The sequence below is a fragment of the Populus nigra genome, chromosome 7 (assembly GCF_951802175.1).
Source record: "Populus nigra chromosome 7, ddPopNigr1.1, whole genome shotgun sequence".
NCBI classification, from domain to species: domain Eukaryota; kingdom Viridiplantae; phylum Streptophyta; class Magnoliopsida; order Malpighiales; family Salicaceae; genus Populus; species Populus nigra.
In genome coordinates this window covers 5798137-5818173 of record NC_084858.1, presented here as the reverse complement: position 1 = coordinate 5818173, position 20037 = coordinate 5798137, and the positions used below count along the sequence as shown (strand labels likewise).

Genomic DNA, 20037 nt, shown 5'->3' with positions numbered 1-20037 from the left:
TCCGATTACCTTTTTTTTTTAACAATCTAAATATATAATGGCTGGCGTAATGTGAAGTTCATCAATTCGGTTCTTCCCTTGTGTAATATGTACCATTAATTTGATGGTTTATTTTATATGAATATTCAAAGATAAATAACAACATTAAACATGAAAATCCAATTTTTTTTTAAAAAAACATGGACGTTTTTCTCGCCAGTTATTTGGAAGGGGAAAGGTCCCTCCCGAGCCGTGTTTCACAGGCTGGTGATAGCGGGCCCGATGTAGCAGTGACTGTTAATCCTTATCTGCCCCAAATTTACGTTGATCCAAGCCTCGAAACAAACTTGTGAAAGCACAGTTTTGTTCCGACCGGAAACTTCCCTCCCCCAATAAATGTCGTTAGCATTGTTTTGATACGCATATGATATCAGCACATAAACGCGTTCTGACGCTAGGGTTCTTGAACAAATCACTAATACAGGTTCTTTGAAGGCACCAGTTTCGAAGTCTCTACTAGGAGTACAATACACTTCGGCTTCAGTCAAAGCCTCATATTACACGTTTTTATGTGAATTCTCAATGGTTGGACTTTTCGAAGTACATGAAACTGCTGGTTAATGTTTTCAAAGTTTTGCCTTAAACGCGTTTTTTAAGGTACTGTGCATGACCGGTAACTAGTGCATTTGACATCCGACGTGGGATCCTTTTGCATTCAAATCTTCCGTGCCGAACCTGGAGACTGGTGCGAGTTTTTGGGCTCGTCATTTGGATAGGTTGGGTCGTTTTACTTCCTGGGCCGGGTAGTTCACCCTCTTGAGTATATATTGGACCTCTAATGTAAAATCAAATCTCAAGGAATCGAACAATTTCTATTCACTTGAGCCCAATTGTTTATCATACAGTTTTCTATTGAGGGGGCAATTTAGCTGTATAATTAACAATCTCTGGTTGTTTGCTAGCAGCTTCGATTTTCATTGAGCATGAGAATCAGAGATAGATTGCCAGCATGACCACCATTTGAGTTTGTGTTATCAACTCCCTACTTGGATGCACGTTTCCTTTAATTATTGCTTTTCAGATTGAATTTGCACGTATTTTATTTACAGATGAGATGTTCTACTGGCATGCATAGCCCATTACACTGAACAACACTTTGGGAACATGTTGGGTATAACATCACGTGCACAGGTTTTGTCCTGTCAAAAGTTGACGGCTTTCCCTTGAGAAATTTCCACGAAACATCCAGTTGCATCACAGATCACATCTACTCTTGCAAAGTTAACAGTGATATGACATGCAAATATAACTCAGCATTAAGCCATTAACATGTTAAATCATATCGAGAAACTTCCTATCTCAAAACCTGTCAATAATGAGAATGATTGTAGGGAAAAATACTGCCTCGAGCCTCTCATTCCGTGGAGAAGAGGAGTGAAGTTATGTAAGCACACACTAGGTTTCGAGCCTCTCATTCCGTGGAGAAGAGGAGTGAAGTTATGTAAGCACACACTAGGTTAGCAGGCAACCAAACTTTTAAGTTGTAAAATAAGACTTCAATAAATAATATGATCACAGGTGCAAAAGTCAAGATTTGAAGTTTGTATAACAGTTTTATGGTTGTCTGCAAAATACAATCATAGACAGAACCCAACATGGCGAGCTTGAAAAGCTTTTATTTTGCGGATAAATCGCAATCCTACTCCTGCAAACAGCACAACGAAACCACCAAATGCTTGGCAGAGCAGACACTTCCATGAGAAGATATTTGAGGATGCTGAAAGTGCTGCCCAACCCTCAATAATCTGCAAACCACAGTTTTTTCTCCTAAGCGACACTGACAAGCTATAAAAGAATAGCAGTAGTTAGCAATCACCCTTCTTATTCTGCCCTGGACTGGCCAGCACGGGATGACAAGATGATGCCAACAATAAGGCCATACAGCGCCAACGCTTCAGCAAAGATGAGGATAAGGATCATTCCAACAAAAAGTTTTGGCTGTTGAGCATTAGCTCTGTGAAAAAAACAGCAAAACGTATCAGAATGGATTGCGAATCAAACGATTATTCTCCCTAAACAGCAATCTTGCAAGTACAAGAGATATTACACAAGAACAGAAAATTTGCCTGTGCAAGTACCATGCAGTCTCATCCAAGAATTCTCATGGTCTTAAATTTACAGAAAAACATCCAGACATTGTAAGGTTTGTGCAGCAAAACTAGACAACAAATCTCAAAGATTTAAGAACCACTGCATCATATCAAGGGGATAAAAGTTGCACCCAGATCATAAGTTAAAAAACTGAAGAACAGGACAGCACCCCAGCTACAAAACTAAATAACAATGTACCACGCTTGTCAAAAATAAATACAGGTTGAGACATATTAACCATACCAACACTTTATTAGTTAACAACAGAAATCAAACGCTGTAGCATATCTTCTAGACAAAAAAGATGGCTAACATACCTGACACCGGCATCACCAACAATGCCAATGGCCATGCCAGCAGAAAGCCCAGCAAGGCCACAAGCAAGACCAGACGAGAGATGTGCATACCCATCAAAAAGGTAGTAAGACTTGGCCTTTGGGTTAATTCCAGTACTAATAATAACCGCAATAATCAACCCATAAATACCCAACACACCAGCCATAACAACTGGAACAATCGACTTCATCACCAACTCAGGCCTCATCACTCCCATCGACGCCACACCAACTCCACTCTTAGCTGTTCCATACGCTGCTCCCATACCTATACAAACACCAAAACCCCAATATTTACACCAAACAAACAAAACACATGGATAGGTTCCGAAGTTCCCCAGATCTAAGTAATTAGTCAAAAATCTAATATTGATTAAGCAAAATGGTTCTGTAATATAAAGCTTATCGAATCAAAATTTAAATCAAGCACGTCTTTTCCAGGGTCATTAAAAAATATTAAAATCAATAGCACTTATTAATTACGGATAAACAACCGCTAATCTTCAAATTTAACGAACAATTGCAACTGATATAATATCAAACTAAAATTAAATCACTTGAGACTCGTAAAATTGCATCAAGATCGACCTGATAATCATAAGCCTAGCAATTCAATTTCTCGGGAACCGATCAAGGACATGAAAATTAAAGCAAATAAATAACGAAATAATTAAAAAATAGAATAGAAACAGAAGGAAGATATGCAATTGTTTACATGAGAAGACGAGGGCAGCAGCGGCGCCAAGGAAGCCGAAGAACGGAGCAGTTTCGTCACCGCTGAAAGTAGACATGATTGATCACTGAATCTGAGACGGTGTCTTTAGATCTGAACTGAACAGAGATTCTTGGAGTTGAAAATTTCTTGGATCTCTCTGTTCTGTGCTTTGCTGGAGAAAAAAACGAGCGAGAGGAAGGCAATAAATGAATAAAAGTATATTAACTGTCGGCGTTTTAAATCCAAGCTTCGATCAAATGAAGCCCAATCTGATCTATTGGATTGGGCTTTCTATACATTAATGTGTAGCATGGGCCGATTTTGGTGGGTCCATTAAAGAAAATGACCGTAACTACAAATTAGTCCCCAACATTTGTTTAAGTTTAAATTCAATCCAATAATTTGAAATACTTGAAAGATAGCAATCCAATAATTTAGAAAGTGTTTGTTGCTGCGGTGTGTCCGTATTTTTTAAAAATATTGATTTTTTTAAAATAATTATTTTTAGTGTTTTTGGATCATTTTGATATGTTAATGTTAAAAATAAATTTTAAAAAATAAAAAATATATATTATTTTAATACATTTCCAAGTAAGAAACATTTTGAAAAACAATCGCTACTAGAACGTTAACCACTACCTTAAAAACTAAGAGTTTTGAGGTATTGCACTGAGGCTTGTAGCCTAGCGGTGGTAGGGTTTTCCTGCCTCACCAATCAAACTAATTTGATTCTCTAGGAAAATTTTCTCATCACATGTCAAGAATTTGTGGTAGCCATGATGGCAACTACATGCAACAATGGGAAACGTGTTCTTTGAAATTTCAACATACAAATGGAATAATTGCAACACGGTTGCTTGGATAATTGTCAAATTTCTGAAGATACCACCTATGTGTTTCTGCAGCTGCAAATATCAGATTTGACACCTGCATCCAACACATTACACAACCTTTCAGCTCTCGTAGAACATAAGGAAAACCACAATGAGGGAAAAAGGAGAGACATCTAGTGAATGTAAAGAGGAAGATACCACAAATCCGAAAAGCAACCAAATGGTGAGGTCTGCCCCTCCACTACCAAAAACTACGCCAGCATATATAACCTGTATCATTAGCATAAACATGAAGTGTGAGCCCTCTGCACCTGACTTTCACTCAATTACTGTGTGTAAATCATGAATGAGAGAGAGAGAGAGAGAACGTACAATCTCTGCCAAATAGTGTGGAGATGAAACAATCTCGAACCAATCACCATGGGGTATTACATATTCATCAACCTTTCCCACATGTTCCCTTAGTGAGCCCTAATTAACCATCATGATAGTGAAGGTGAGAATGTATGCTAGTCTCTTAATTTTGCAACAACTTGGTCTCCCTTTTCCTCAAAAAAAAAAAAAAAACAGTAAAGATAGCTGGACACTGATGGGTGCCTGGTAGACTGATATCACCCAATTTATGATGATATTTGAAACAAGTTGATTTGATAAACAGGATTATAAGAAACAGAGAATAGAGTTCAGGACCTGCACATGCAGACACAATGTTTCTATTAACTCATTCTCATGGCTGACTGTAAAGTCAGATGGTCTTAAGACCAGTCAAACAGTGCATCAAGTCAAATGAGTTCCACAGGGCATCAATAGAGATAAGTGGTATAACATTCAGGAAACTAACATGTTTCATCATACAACTAGACTTGTTCACAGGTACAATACCAATATCCAAAGCTCCTTGCCCATTTGGTTTGGAATTGCAACTCAAACCACTCAACCACGTTTCAAGCTTTGGAATCACCACGGCAACAGAAACACACACTACCAATAACTGAATCACATATCCCATACGAACATCAGAAGGGAAGTGACCCCAACCTGAAAACATATAGTTGTTTGACCTCATTTCACGGAAGATCATCTGATTTCCACAAACTTCCTTTTGGTAGCAGTAACTACCAACCTATCAGAATTAAGCTTCTATGGTATCAATTAGATACACATGTTTACAAGGTAATATTTCTTGAATAGATGAGTTGTAAACATTCCAACTTTCCCATCCAAAGCAAGGAGAAGTATCCTGTCCAGTGTCCACTATATCTTCGTTCATTTTTAATTAACTTATAGCTATTAACCACCAGTTTAGAACCTCACCCTGGTCATAATATAGCTACAGGCATAATGTTTTTGACAAATTCCGCCAGAAAAATAAGCAATTAATTTGCTTTCCTTTATTTTTTAAAAGAAGTGATATTGCCATCTGACCAGTGACTGATCATGAAACAGTGATACTCACAAGAATTGCATGGCAACGATGCTGATGAATCCAACCCCAAAGGAATATAGCTGCACCAATCCATTGGCACCATCCAAGCTTCGAAAAAGGATTAACAAAGTCCCACCAATCAAATTCAATGGCTTGCATTGAGCTTCTGTCTTTAACAATGAACTCCGTCACTTCACTTGTGCCAAATTTGAATACATTAGGCGCACAAGTACAGCAGAGTGTCAGGGGCATTGCTGTGTAGAAACTAAGCTCAAAAGGAAAATATAAACCAATACAACATTTTAGAACATGTCTTCATGTATAACAAATTCATGGAAAACCAAAAGGAGGAAACAGATTGTACTGGAAAGTGCTTTGATCACAAACATGGATTATGGCGTGAATTGATTTGTTCACAAGGCTGTTTGGCAATATGGTAGAAAGCATATTAACCAGCACGAACTGTTTGGCAATATGTTAGAAAGCATATTAACCAGCACGAATCTAGAATAAAATATTCGAGGAAAAAAATGTTTCCAACAGCAATTTGACATTGTGTGTGCATGTCATGGGCAGAAAGGCTGCAGCAAAAGAACTGGATCAGAGGGCTTCAAGAAACTCACAATAGACCAGTAAGATAGCCGAAAATGTGCATCCGAGCTGAGGGGCTGTATTTAAATACATATAACGTCTCAAAAAGACGCCTCAAGACTTGAACTTCCATTAACAGGAGCAGAAACACAGAAAGCCAAACCCTGAATATATTCTCTGAATTAATCAGCTGTGATCGATGAAGTGAAAAGGTGTTTGAACGTCCTGCCAAGTAGCTGCCTAAATCAGAGTAGAAAAACGGCTCAGAAACAATCGGTGCCATTCTATGCGCATAAATCCATGTTGCAATAAGCAAGAGAGTAGTCCACACCACAGCCACCACATAGAAATGAGAAAAGAATCTTTGAGGAACAGTGAATTTCTACAAACCAAAAAACAGTAAATTATTTGATGAATCAATTTCCAACCAGTCATTACAAACCTCGATAATCTACAAGCTATCATTAAATTCAATCCACATTCATCTTAAAATGGGTTTCTGTATTATTTTTCAGTGCATTAGAAGGGGAAAACATGCAACGTAGACTACATAAACAGTAATTATCTTTATATTACCAGTAAAACGTAAGAAAACGACCCGACCAAACAAAACCCAACAAATCTATCTCACAGAGGTTAAACAAATCATAGAATTCAAGGAAACAGGAAAATCTCAGAACTTACGTGATGAGATGATGATTTCATGATCTTTCCTCTCCTTGCAAACCCCAAAACAAGTCCATGAAATGAACCCAGCCAGGAACATGGCAGTGAAGCTATGAGTATAGGCAGTGTCCCAGCAATCCAAGCTGCCCTCAACAACTCCACAAGCCCAAGTTCCATTTTTTAACAGAAACCCAGATTAAAGAACTCAGCTTTACGAGTTGTGAACCATTAATCTGACCAAAACAGAGAATCGGTTGTTAAATCGGGAGTTTAAGGAATCACGTTGTTCAAGAGAAATTGATGCGGGACTGACATGGTAGTAATAGCAGTCGTCCATGACCTATTCACGAGGACCGTCCAAAGTCATTTATAATATTTATTGGTTTTAGCTTTAGATCCTTTCCGAAGTCATTTTCAAGGTAATTTCAACTGTGTGATTCTATAAAAAAAAATCTATAAGATATATATATTTTTTAGAAACAAATCTATAAAATTTGCATTACTTTATTATATAAAATTTAATAAAAAACCATTTGAGAAGAGTTTGTAAGGGAAAAAAAAGAGTTGCTATGCAATTCATGGTTCGATACTCATACTCCAATATTTTATTGTAGAAATTAAAATAGTGTTATTAAAAGAAATTATTTCATTGAAATTTATAAGTAGCTGATTTTAAAATAGATTTTTTTATATTTAAAAAAATAATATAAAAAGGTTTAGGAAATTATATCTAAATACATGTGACTTTATTTTTCAACCGTACAAGTCGGATATTTTTTTTTCCTAGCTTAATACCAAGTTGATAAATATTATAGGCAAATAATGATTGTAAAATCTTCAAATATTCAATACCATATATTATAAATAATAAATATTTATAATATTTTAATATTGTTCTATAGTGTAATGATTTTGCTCAGATTTTATTTGTTTTAATATTTTAAAAATATTTTTTAAAAAATAAAATTTATTTATTTATATTTTAAATTAATTTTGTTTTGTGCTTTCATATTGTTTTAATGTTAAAAATATTTTTTTTTAAATTAAATAAAAAATATTATTTTAACATATTTTTAAATAAAAATATTTTCTAAAACAACTCTTAAAATTATTTACATAACACGCTGTTTAAATGGGCAAAGCGTACTAGAGATGTCATGAAACTCTACATTAGAATTTTTTTTTTTAATGTACAACTTTAAACTCAAAACTTCATGGTTTGTTATTTTTGTAGTATCAGTTCTTACACAACACTTGAAAAGTAAACATGGCTTGTGTTTTAAGGTAAATTAATGGATGTTTAAATTTAATTTGATTTTTTTTAAAATTTTATTTAAAATAATATTATTTTAAATTATATTGTGACAAATTTCATAATTTTATTTAAAATAATATTAAAACTATCATAAAATACGACAATATTATTAGATAATGGACCATGATTTAGAATTATTTCGAGTTTGAAACCATAAAATTACGACATGGTAAGATGCAAGCCGGGATTAAGATTATCCAGGATAATTCCTTTTTAAATACTTGTGATTTACATTTTGTTACATTTGATATTATTATTATTATTATTATTATTATTATTATTATTAATTATGAAACAATATTCACTTCAATAAGAACGTAATTGGAAGCAAGTTGCCGTGAGCTGATAAAAAAAAGTGAATACATAATTGGCGTTTTATCCTCTGAACTGTACTGAAACGACATAAAGCAAACGCTAAAAACGACAGTTTTTGCCGTGAGAGCGCGAGAGAAACCCGTGGTCATCTCGGTTCTCTAAAATTCACCACATTAACCCCATCGGCCATCTCCCTCCCTCCCTCCCTCTATCTCAAGCCAGACAGGAAACTCTCTCTTCAAATCTATGTGACTTCTTCGATAACATAAATCAGTAAGTTCATAAATTTATTCTTTGATCTGTGTCTCCCTTTAACGTCATCATTCATTCTAATTTCTATGAGGTTTCGTATGCTGTATGTTCCTGATCTTGACATTCATCTCTGGCTTAAAAACCCTATTTTTATAGAAGATTTTTTCGAATTTGAACTTGTCCATAGAAAAGTTTGTTACTTTACTTAAATTAAGGTACTTTTTTTTGCTTAGATTAATAATGGGTTGTGTTAGATTTTGAGTTATTCTTTTCAGCTGCTAAAGCTATTGAGGTTTGTTTGCTCGAATCAGGTATGTTTGAAGCTTGATGTTTTTCTCCTATTCGAGGGCTATCTTTTTTTCTTTTTTTTTTTAGTTATAGGTCTAAGGTTTCCGGCGAAGGAAGTTTTTTAATTAAGAAAATTATTGTAAGATGAGTGCGGAGATTACATGGGTTTTGTGTTTATTTCTCGTAAGGAGGAACTGCAAGTATTTGATGTTCTCTTTCGAGTGTCAAGAGTTCGACGTTGATCAAGTCACTGCTTGTTGTTGTTAGATTGCTGTTTACTAATGTAGGATCTTTGTGGTAAGAATGGCTGTTGCTCGTCTGTTTGTGGATATTGCAGAAAATACGGTTTACACTATACACCCTGAACTTTTTATCTCAATGCTGCATTGAGCTGGAGAATAGGCTACTTGTAGTTGTTCTTGTGATGTTTTGAAATGCTTAGCAGTCTACGTTGAACTGAATTTATGGTGGCACTTTTATCTTTGATACTTGATTTGTATGTGTGTCCGTGTGTGTAGAGTTGGATAATGCTTGATTTATTTGGATTTTTTTTCACTTATCTAAAGCTAACTGCTTTCAAAGCTTATTGTTAGTTTCTTTCGTCTTTTTGAAGAAGCCTTGTGATGTTTTACTTTTTGGCATTTCTTTGTTACTTTGGTGCGGTCCTTTCTTCTTTTTTTCTCAGGGCCATTTGTAGAAGACTTGAGATCTTACTTTTGGTTTTATTTTTTTTCCAAAATAGGAGATATATTCTCTTCCTGGAAGCTTAGTGGATGCCCAAACTGAACATTCAACAGTGAGTGGTAGGTTGAGACTGATTCCTGCTTAACTGATATTTAAGTGGGTTCAAGATGGAGGATGGCGGGCAACATCAAAATGGAAGGTATAAGATAGACTATTACAAGACAGCTCACCCTCACCCTCCGGTAAGAAGATATTTGCCTCAGATCCATGTAGATTTTTCTGATTGTTTTGCCATGAAATTTCAGATGAATATAAGCTTAAGACATAATGTAATTTTCAGTGGAATATGATGCCTCGAAATCAAGTGAAGGAGCAAACTAATGCCTTAGTGATGAATAAGAAGATAATGACCATCCTCATTGAGAGGGATGATGCCATTCGAGAACGCAATTTGGCATTTGCTGAAAAGAAGGAAGCCTTGGCTGCACGAGATGAAGCAATCCAGCAGCGAGAGAAGGCCCTTGCTGAACGGGATAAAGCCTTGATGGAGCGAGACAATGCTCTAGCAACGATTCAATACCGGGAAAATGCAATGAACTATCCTTTGAGCGGTGGAAGCCAAAGAGGATCAAAGCGCATACCCCATCCAGTTTACCACTCAAGTGACATGTCCGAAGCTCTTGACTCGGGGGAAATGCACGTCACCAATGCCTTGCCTATATCATCTGTTCCTGCTGAAAATGCAAAGTCACGCCAGACAAAGCGATCGAAGGAAAATAAGGCAGTTGGATTGAAGGCAGCCAAGTCACCATGGAAAGGGAATAGAGTGAGCGAGGATCTGAATAAGCAAGGTGCTTCTGATGGGAAGAAAATTAAGGTTGAGTGGGACAGTCAGGATGTGGGCTTAAACCTCATCAATTTTGATGAGACCACCATGACAGCACCCGTTTGTTCATGCACTGGAGTTCCCAGGCAATGCTACAAGTGGGGTAGTGGTGGGTGGCAGTCAGCCTGTTGCACAACCACCATGTCATCATATCCACTACCACAGCTGCCAAATAAGCGACGTGCCCGAGTTGGTGGCCGGAAGATGAGCGGTAATGTCTTCACAAGATTGCTTAGTCGGCTGGCAGCAGAAGGTCATGATCTTTCTATCCCTCTTGATCTCAAGGATTACTGGGCTAGACATGGAACAAATCGCTATATCACCATTAAGTAGATGTTTTTCTTCTGTAGCCCCTATTTGATCTTAATTTTATCATGTTCTTCTTTGTACTGCGGACTGCCTTGTATCAGAACATGTACCTTTTTTTATAGAAAGGTTGTTTCCTCTTTTCACACGTTAGGCTGCTGTAATCCATATCAATAGATCCGTCCCGTTTAAGGGGACTTGTAAAGTGCTGGCCCTTGTCTAGGACTGCATTCTATATGGCCGTGTTCATTGCTATGATCCAAGGGCAATCTTCAGAGCATGGCCCCCTGCAGCCTTACATGAAGACCACTCTGGCTTCTCTCTTCAACGTTTTCCTTCAAAAAAAGAAAAGAAAAGAGACAGCCATGCTGCTATCTTTTGCAGTAATAAAGCTTTTTCACTGAAAAGAAAAAAAAACGTGTTCTAAAGTACAAGTTGCCGAAATTAAATGGTAATGCACTAATATACAAGTGGTTTTGAGCTGATACTATAGGATACAGTGAAAAATGCTTTCGAGAATTTGATGATTTATTCATAAAATGGTATTTCTGCGTGGCTCGATCTTTTGGTGGAAAAGAAAGCTGAAATTACAAGTAAAAGGTGTGAAAGGTGTTTGAAAATGTATTAATTGTTGTTTTTTTTTTTTAAATTTACTTGTATGTATATTAAAACAATATATTTTTTAATTTTTAAAAATTATTTTTAATCTTAACACATCAAAATAATCTGAAAATATATAAAAATTAATTTTAAGTAAAAAAATAATATTTTTTTTAAAATATTTTTAAAATATAAAAATAAAAAGAGATGTTAACTTTATACTTTTTTTCATATATAAAAAGAGATGAAGGTAGATTTACGAGACAAAAAATACAATAATTCTTCAGAAATTTGGATTACATCAGCACAATCATCTATTCAGCAAGAACATTGTTCCTTCTGCAGTTACAAAATTCAGCTTTGAAATTCTCTCCCTGCCCAAGAACATCATCAACATATATAACCTCATAAAAATCGAATCCGTTAAAGTTAAATAACAAAATCAAGTATAAAATAATATAAATTACACATACGAATTCACATTCATATCTATATTAAGCTCTTTTATCTTCGTGATAAGCTGCCAGCTCCATCCATTTTCTAACATTTTGACAAATATACTTATCTCATAAAGATACGAGAAAATTATAGAGGTCACACATTTATCCAGCCTGACAAACACTATTCTGCATAAGCTTCAAATAACCATTCCATGGCTTCCTTCAGTCTTCGAGGTCCGACTGCACATATGATAGTTAAAATAGCCAACCTGGTATTAGTTTTGGAAATATATACTACGAAATGCAGAATGAATGGACTGAGTAGAGAAAAAATGTCAGGAAAATGGGTGGCTTCATGGTTTAAGCATATTCAATTCAATGAATACAATTAAAAAAAAACATATTCCAATATAAAAATCAGTGAAAAACATATATTGATAATGCAATTATTTGTAGTATGTGGAAACAATCTTTAAATAAATAATACTATATTGATAATGCAATTATTTGTAATATGTGGAAACTATCTTAATAAATCTAATTTAAATTATTTTGTAAAAAAAACATTGCAATAATGATTTTAAAAATACGCTGGATGGCTATTGATTTTATCATTGATAAGTATATATTTTGTTAACAAATGGATACTTAATAAAAGCTAATTCGGTATTAGTTTCAAAGCAAACAAGTTATTTACCATCCACAAAATTAAAGTAATTCATGTAAAAATTAACAGCTAAGAACTAGTGGAACCAATCATTATCATATTTTGAAAAATTTAGCTGCCTTCCCAAAAAAAATTAAATTATCATTATTAAAATATTTGATTAAATTCTTTTGTTCATAAAAAAGTAATTCAGTCATGAAAATATAATTTTGGAAGTTAATAATGCCATGTGATAGTGTATGGAATCAAATCTAGGTTAAAAGAGACAAAAACAAATAATCATTTATTTTATAAAATGTTTTAAATTAAATGAATTAAACCATTTTAAGAGAATGAAGTCTAATTGTTTTCATTAATTTGAAAACTTTAATTGGTTCTCTCTTCTTTGTATACTACAAAGTAACATAAATATTTAAATATCAACTTACTTGTAATTGTGTATCCTCTATACTATATTTAAATATCAACTTACCTGTACTTCCACCAATTTAGTGTTTTATTTTTCAAAACTTCAACATTCTCAATATTATTTGAGAATTAATTTTTAGCATTTTTAATTTAAAATTTAATTAAAAAACATCCATTATAGACCCTTATCAAAAGGATATTTTTATTATTAAAATTATTATATATGATTTAAACACAATTCATGGCATATTCTATTTACATTACATTATTCATAATAATTTCTAACATTCTAAAATAAGCCCAAAATATAACATCTTAGAGCATATTTAAATTTAAAATGACCTAATAATTTGTTACATTGTAAAATTTAATACAAATGTAAAATTCCTAAAACAAATTGTGGAACAATGTGTTGCTGCAAGGTACCTGGAACCTATGCTCTGCTAGTCGTCTTATACTATTGAATGGTACTCGTGATCCCACCTTCCAACTCATAGAAAAAAGAAGGTTGAAAGCTTGGAAAAACAACTTTATCCTCATTTTTCTTCCTCTCCTCCAAGAACCCCTTAACCAAAATTTTCAAGGATTTAAACCTTGAATCTACCAATTTTTCTAGTTCAAATCTCTTTCTAACACACTTTGATTTCTTAATATATCTCTATTTTATGTTTTTATGATGGATTTACTGAAGTGTTCTTAAATAACACTATTCTTGCTTATATATTTACTCTTATGGTCCAATGTTTCTTTTATTTGCACATAAAACCCCACCATTTTCTTTAGTTTGATTAGTGTTATTAGTTTTCCACTCTTTCAATTTCATCCCTACATTTAATTAAGCTTCCTTAATTAAAAATCTATTCATTTATATTAAATAAGTAAATCTTTCTAAAACTTTCACAACTTAAGGTAGTCAACCGAAGACATATATTAGTACCACAAGATTTTTTTATATATATAAAAAAATAGGATTTACAACACCAATCTCCACTTTTTGCCTAGAGGCTTTTTAACAATCCATTACAGATTCATCTTAACTAGTAGAAATATACACGAAACTAGGATTTCCTTTTCGTTCCTAGCAAGGGGCAGATCTTTCCTAAATCTTGATTAAAGTTAGATAAAGTTCAAATTTGATAAATGTTTTTCTAAGTATGGACTTTGAACCCATATAAATTTTCAACAAGTTTCCTAAGGGTTTTTGGACCTTTCATGGAATTTTTAATATAGGCATTGGACCCACACCGATTATTTAGGGAATTTCCCTAATGTTTTTTCAAGAATGGGCGTTGGACCCATATAATGTTTAGAGAATTCCCCTAACTTTTTTCCAAATACAAGCGTTGAATCCATATGAAATTTTGAAGTTTTTTCTAAGGGTCTTGAACCCCACATTGAACATTTACTATAAGTGTTAGATCCATACACACAGGTAAAAAAATTAAATCAAAATTTTATAAAATAAAAAATATATGTTACACAGATAAACCCCACAGGATCAGGGTTGTGTACATGAATAAGGGGAGAAAGGGAAAATAAGCTTAGTTATATAGCTTGGGCTCCTTAACTAGATATTCCTCATACTAGGCAATAACAACCATAATATAGAACACATCCATAAAATAAGCCATCAAGATTAGATGGAATACAGCGCTGAAATCCACTTGCATTCCCCATGATTGATTAAAAAAATACAAGTTGGATAACGCAAGAAAGATCTTATCCTCAATCGGTTGTGAATTTCGAGCTTCTTCTATAGTAACGAGAAGCTCAACCTTCATACCATCTTAAGGTGGTATTCGCCTCAAAGATATCTCGCTTCAAGGTATTCATTTTGTTATAAGTGGCCTGAAGCAATTTGTCATTGGAGCCCAACTAAAAAACAACACTTTGTATTTGTTATTTTAACGATGAGTAAACCACTTTAAAGATCCCCAATTCGACCTCCACAATAGTTTTTTCCTTCTTTAGCTTCTCGAAGGCAACCTAGTTTGCCCTATTTGTAAAAATGGCTTCCCTTACTTAATTCCTCTTGGTCACCTAACGCCTTTTAGAATGGGTGCACATCATGAAAGTCTGCTAAGAACAAGTATTAGGAATAAAAAATAATATAACCAAACAGAAAGGTGAAACAAGAATTTTTCTTACATTAAAGGCCATTTGAGTAGTTAAAGCCAAATAGTGGTTGTAGTTCTCATCACACATCATTGTGATGTCTGATGGGATGGTGAGGATCCTCTCCAATAGTCGCATCACCTCAAGGCCAGCCCCTCTAATGGCAAACCTACCACCACCAATAGCCTTCATAAGTTACCTCTCATTCTCAATCAGGGTAGGGAAAACAAAGGGATCTCAACCAAGAACAAGGTTGGCGAAAGCGTCCATGAACTCAATCTCCTCAAGAATAGGAGTAGAGGGCTCGACTGCTACAACCTCTACCGGAAAAGCTAGAATTTAAGGCAAAAGAAATACCACCACATGAGCCTTTACATTCGAGACTGGAACACTAACCTCTATAAAGGTAGAAAACTTCATTCTCTTAAAATGGGTAGCAGTGCCCACAATCACTTCAATGAGAGTCAAGTATGCTTAACCCCAGCTGCGGAGTACAACTGCCCCTAACTTCTTTTTTTGCTCACTGTTATTTCCTCAGGAAGACAGCCCTTAAGAACAAAGAGTTCATCAACAATGATGGGGTAGTCCTCCATCACTTCTTCAGCCCTACCTCTACCCATGAAAAGAGATGAAGACTTCATTTGTGAACTCTCTTCTATAAACCTCACTGAAGTTTCTCTTTCTCCTTCAATTATTAGTCTCGTAAAAAAATCAATAATAAACTTAGCTACAAATAAAAACAATAAGGAAGTTGTATACTTTGCATTGCAACCTGATAATATTCTTTGTTCATCCTATTGACTTTATACTCAGTTGAAGTCAAAGCTAGTGCAACACGCGTTTTTTTCTCGTTCAAGCTCAAACGAGGCTTGTTGTTTACATCAGGGGGAGAAACCCTCCAATAATACGAACAACCCCAGACTTTTTGTATTTCAGCTCTAGGATTGACTGGCCCTCTATACCTTACTTTCAATTATCTCTCTCTCAATTTCTTAACATGTACAAGCTTCCCATTTAGAGTTCCCTTCATGGCTCTCGTAGGCCTATTGACAAAAGTGAAAAAACAATGCACTTCATTGCCACCATCAATGCTAACAACTAGATGGTAACAGTTTCTAAAGACATTGACTATAGGCTCATTTCTGATGAGCCTACAACATTTATCAAAGGTAGACAAAGTGATCCACCTATTAAGATGTAACTAGCTCGGACCCATCTGGTAGTATCTAAATACTTCCCTTATGAATCCTTTGAGATGGAAGGAATACCTCATCGTATAAATGCAAAAAAAGATTGTAATCTAAAAATGACCCTAGGAAGAGCCCAAGATGTCTTGGCTGATACGCCCAGCTTGATTAGGCATCCAAGTTGTGTACTCTCTTAGATGAAGATGAGAAATAAACTCTATATCATCTGCACATAAAGTGCTAGGAACGTCATCCTTAGGGGTTTAGGGTAGCCTGCTTCTGTCTTGGGATTCCCTGGTAATGACAAGAGAAGGACTCATGCAAGAATAGTTACTCCCCTCTGCTAGAGGTGGACCCCTTCTAGTTCTGTGGCCCAGTTTGATGGACCTTTGCCCCCTGCTGCTTCTTTTAGTCTCGGGTTGGAACCTAAGCTCTTCTTTAGTGGCAGCAACATCCCTCTTTTTAGAGATATATCTTCTTCTTTTTTTGGGTCCATATTTCTTTTTAAAGTAGGAAAGGAAAAACCTTATAATGAAAAGAACCTAGAATGAGCTTTTCTCCATGGATTGGAACAAAAATAGTTCAGGGTTTTCAACATAGTAGTTTTCAGAAATTATGGAAAGTAAAAGAAAATATAAAAGAACCAAGAATGACTAAGGTTATAAAAAAAACACCTCTCCACCCTCACCATTGAATGAATGACTTTTCATGTCATCTTAGATCTTCAGAGATCCATTTAATTACTGTATTAAATGCAAGCCATCGTTTTGTTTTCTAAGAGACACCTCCTCCAATAAAGATGAGCCACTTGGCCACGAGGATCCTAATAGTTCTATATGGGACAACCAAATCTTATAGTGAAGATAAAAAGGCTTACATTTACCGCTGGTAACCTTTTAAAATCCTTGCGTAATAAATACACAAAGACTTAGGGGCTACTAATGGATCAATATGTTTTATTTTTACTCAAGTTCTCATTTAAATGAACTAGAGGCAAGGTAATAACCTAACATTCTTGGGCTCATCCAAGCGCTGAACCCAAACATATATGGATAAAAAGACCCAGGATCTTTGGGCTCAACTAAACACTGAGCCTAAGTATATACAAGTCTAGCACATTGTCAAACCCAACATTCTTGGGCCCAGCTAAACGTTGAGGCCAATCATATATGAGTTTAACGAATTGTCAAACTCAGCATCCTTAAGCTCAGTTAAAAGCTAAACCCAAGCATTTATGGGTCTATCAAGCTTCCAAACCCAGCATCTTTGGGCTCAGCCAAGCGCAGAGCCCCCACATAAATAGGTCTTGCGAGTTGCCACACTAATTACCCTCGAGATTAGCTAAGCGCTGAGGCCAAGTACACGTGGCTCTAGAAATCTTGTCATGCTCTATTTTTAAACAACGAGATACTTTTCCTCTGGTAAGTCATAGATATTTTCTTTCTTTTATGCATAATGAGTTTTTAATGCTATGAGAGGAAGATGACTTTGTAGTCCTCCCCTCCATCAAAGGGTAAGAATGATGGGGTATAAAGACTCATTGGATTCTTAAAAAAAAACACAATCTGTATTCTTAACTACATATTTAGTTTTAGAATCTCTTTTTAAAATATTATTGTTTTTTTCTCAAAAAGATACTTACTTAAATATTGGAGAGTCCCAAAATCTACCAAAAAAACTTTTTGTAGGTATTAAACACCAACGACCAGCCATATTGGTTAAAAAACTAAATTAGATTGTCAAAACTAAAATATCAACCAATTATTAAAGACATAAAATTTATCCTCAAGCTACTTGAATTTTGTAGAACGCATAAACTTTTAATATAATTTTTAAAAAATAAGTTAATCTACATTAATGTATACGTCAGAATGAAAACATGCTTTGTAGAAAAAGTTGCAGTGGAAGCTTCTGTTGTTCAAATTTTGGCGTATTGACACCGACATGGTTCAACTCCAATAATTATACAATTTATCACGATCGGAGCTTTGACTGGCTTAATTGACGACGGAGATCGTGATTGCCCACCAGCTTTGAACTCCAACACGTGCGTGGGTGGAAATCGAGTTTAAGTGGTGTGGAAATACTTGATACCGGGACATTGAAGGAGTTTACTGTATTTATTGTTTGCCTTTGAATTTTAAGACGCTTGTGGTTAAAAAAGCAGCTCTAAAGTCCATGAAAACAGGTGTTGCTTTTTTTTATAAAAAAAAAAAAAAAAAACGTGAGATTCTGGGAAGTCTCGCCGCAGATTTTCATAAGATATGGTTTGGTTAGAAACTCTAGCGATAAATTCATGTCAATATGCTTTTGACATAGTAAATGTTAGGCAATCTTGTTGAAATTTCATCGCAAAGGAAGTGCATAATGTGCGCGAGACTTGCATACTTTTCATGTGCTTGTTTCAACGAAAAGGAGTAAAAGCAATAAGAGATTACTTGTGTTCTTAAGGGGGAGGAGGGCCTATTTTTTATTATTATTAGAAAGTAATCCACTGGTTATCTACTTGAGCTTGTTTGGAAGTATAGTTATGTTTGTTTTTTAAAATATTTTATTAAAATAATATATTTTTTTTATTTTTAAAAAATTATTTTTAAAATCAACACATCAAAACTATTTTAAAAAAATAACTTTTTAAAAAAAAAAATTTATTTTGTAGATTTTCTCACTGCATGCCATGAGCTATTTCAACCAAACACTATGTACTCAAGTGGTGTCGCTTTAATGGCTAACCTTATTTTTTTTTAATTATTCTTTGTATTAAAAAAATATTAAATTAATTTTTTTTAATTATTTTAATGTGTGTACACACACACATATATATATATATATATATATATATATATATAATAAAAATATATAGTATTTTAATGTATTTTTAATTTAAAATATTATTTTACCATACACATGCTTGATCATAATTATAGGATTTGATTTGTTAGCGTGGTCAATCACATGATTGTAAACATTCTAAACAATTTTTGCTGCCTAACCAAGTGGACCTCACTCTTAAGAAGTTGAATGCAGGAAGCTCCACCTTATGATGGATTGGAAAAAAAAAAAAGTGAAAGAGAAATTAAGAATTATATACTTATTCATTGCAATAGTATAAAATCACTTTTAAATTAAAAAAACTTTTGATATAGATATTAATGATATGATGGTTTTTTCATCATGATATAATTATTTTTTATAAATTATATGGAATTAGATTAGTAATTTTATTTTATTTTATATAGTAAAATTACTGATTTAATTCTAGAATAACATAACTTAATGCCTAATATTTAGATATATTTTTGTATTTTTAATTATTTTTAGAACAATGTAATTATTTTGATGTTCTTATAGACAAAATTAACAAAACTCTCACCAAGAGCTTTTTGTTATTTTACATTGTTTTTATTCTAAATTTCAAGGGTGCTAACTAGCTTTGTTATATATATATATATATATATATATATATATATATATATATATATATATATATGTTCGGAAGGCATGTGGGGGGCTATCTAACAACTAAACTTTACCTTCTTAGGTGGCGTTTAAAAAGTTTTTGCGCCAGTGACCTAATAAGATAATAGATGTTTCAAGATTTATAATGATTTGACACATGCGGCTATTTCTTTTCCTCTCTTTTTTATTTTCTCTTCACCTAAAATTTTACGCTAGCCCTTTAAAAAACAACCTCTTGATTTGTTGATTTGATCCATTTTATTCTTATTATGATTTTTTTTATTTTGAGTAATTTATAAAAATTTTATGCTTTTTCAATTTCATACCTCTTAAATTTTGTCATCTTTTAAATTTGATCTTCATTCATTTAATTGGCTATTTTTTTCAAATCATTTTTCAAATTGATTTTGTTTTACGAT

At 34.0% G+C, this 20037-nt stretch overlaps 3 protein-coding genes across 6 annotated transcripts; 1 reads left to right on the top strand and 2 right to left on the bottom strand.

Moving 5' to 3' along the window:
* Positions 1–1513: 1513 nt before the first annotated feature.
* On the bottom strand, positions 1514–3396 carry LOC133699912 (V-type proton ATPase subunit c1). Its single transcript, XM_062123430.1, has 3 exons — positions 3181–3396; positions 2448–2733; positions 1514–1993 (listed from the first exon to the last, which is right to left on the bottom strand). The coding sequence occupies exons 1-3, from the start codon at positions 3254–3256 to the stop codon at positions 1861–1863; spliced, it is 495 nt and encodes a 164-aa protein (XP_061979414.1). The 5' UTR covers positions 3257–3396; the 3' UTR covers positions 1514–1860.
* A 492-nt stretch (positions 3397–3888) lies between these two features.
* Positions 3889–7065, bottom strand: LOC133698564 (polyprenol reductase 2-like). Of its 3 annotated transcripts, XM_062121534.1 has the most exons (7): positions 7010–7065; positions 6715–6929; positions 6063–6412; positions 5470–5704; positions 4386–4484; positions 4212–4283; positions 3889–4107 (listed from the first exon to the last, which is right to left on the bottom strand). In XM_062121534.1, the coding sequence occupies exons 2-7, from the start codon at positions 6871–6873 to the stop codon at positions 4003–4005; spliced, it is 1020 nt and encodes a 339-aa protein (XP_061977518.1). In that variant the 5' UTR covers positions 6874–6929; positions 7010–7065; the 3' UTR covers positions 3889–4002. The 3 variants fall into 3 exon arrangements, 2 of the variants coding, with proteins under 2 accessions (XP_061977518.1, XP_061977519.1); XM_062121535.1 differs by having other exon boundaries at positions 5470–5635; positions 6715–7062; XR_009843160.1 differs by having other exon boundaries at positions 4057–4107; positions 4212–4291; positions 6715–7062.
* Positions 7066–8407: 1342 nt separating this feature from the next.
* LOC133700025 (protein BASIC PENTACYSTEINE4-like) lies at positions 8408–10890 on the top strand. Of its 2 annotated transcripts, XM_062123588.1 has the most exons (4): positions 8412–8599; positions 8854–8889; positions 9609–9792; positions 9891–10890. In XM_062123588.1, exons 3-4 carry the CDS (start codon positions 9718–9720, stop codon positions 10767–10769), a joined length of 954 nt encoding a protein of 317 aa, XP_061979572.1. In that variant the 5' UTR covers positions 8412–8599; positions 8854–8889; positions 9609–9717; the 3' UTR covers positions 10770–10890. The 2 variants fall into 2 exon arrangements, with proteins under 2 accessions (XP_061979571.1, XP_061979572.1); XM_062123587.1 differs by lacking the exon at positions 8854–8889 and having other exon boundaries at positions 8408–8599.
* Positions 10891–20037: the final 9147 nt, after the last annotated feature.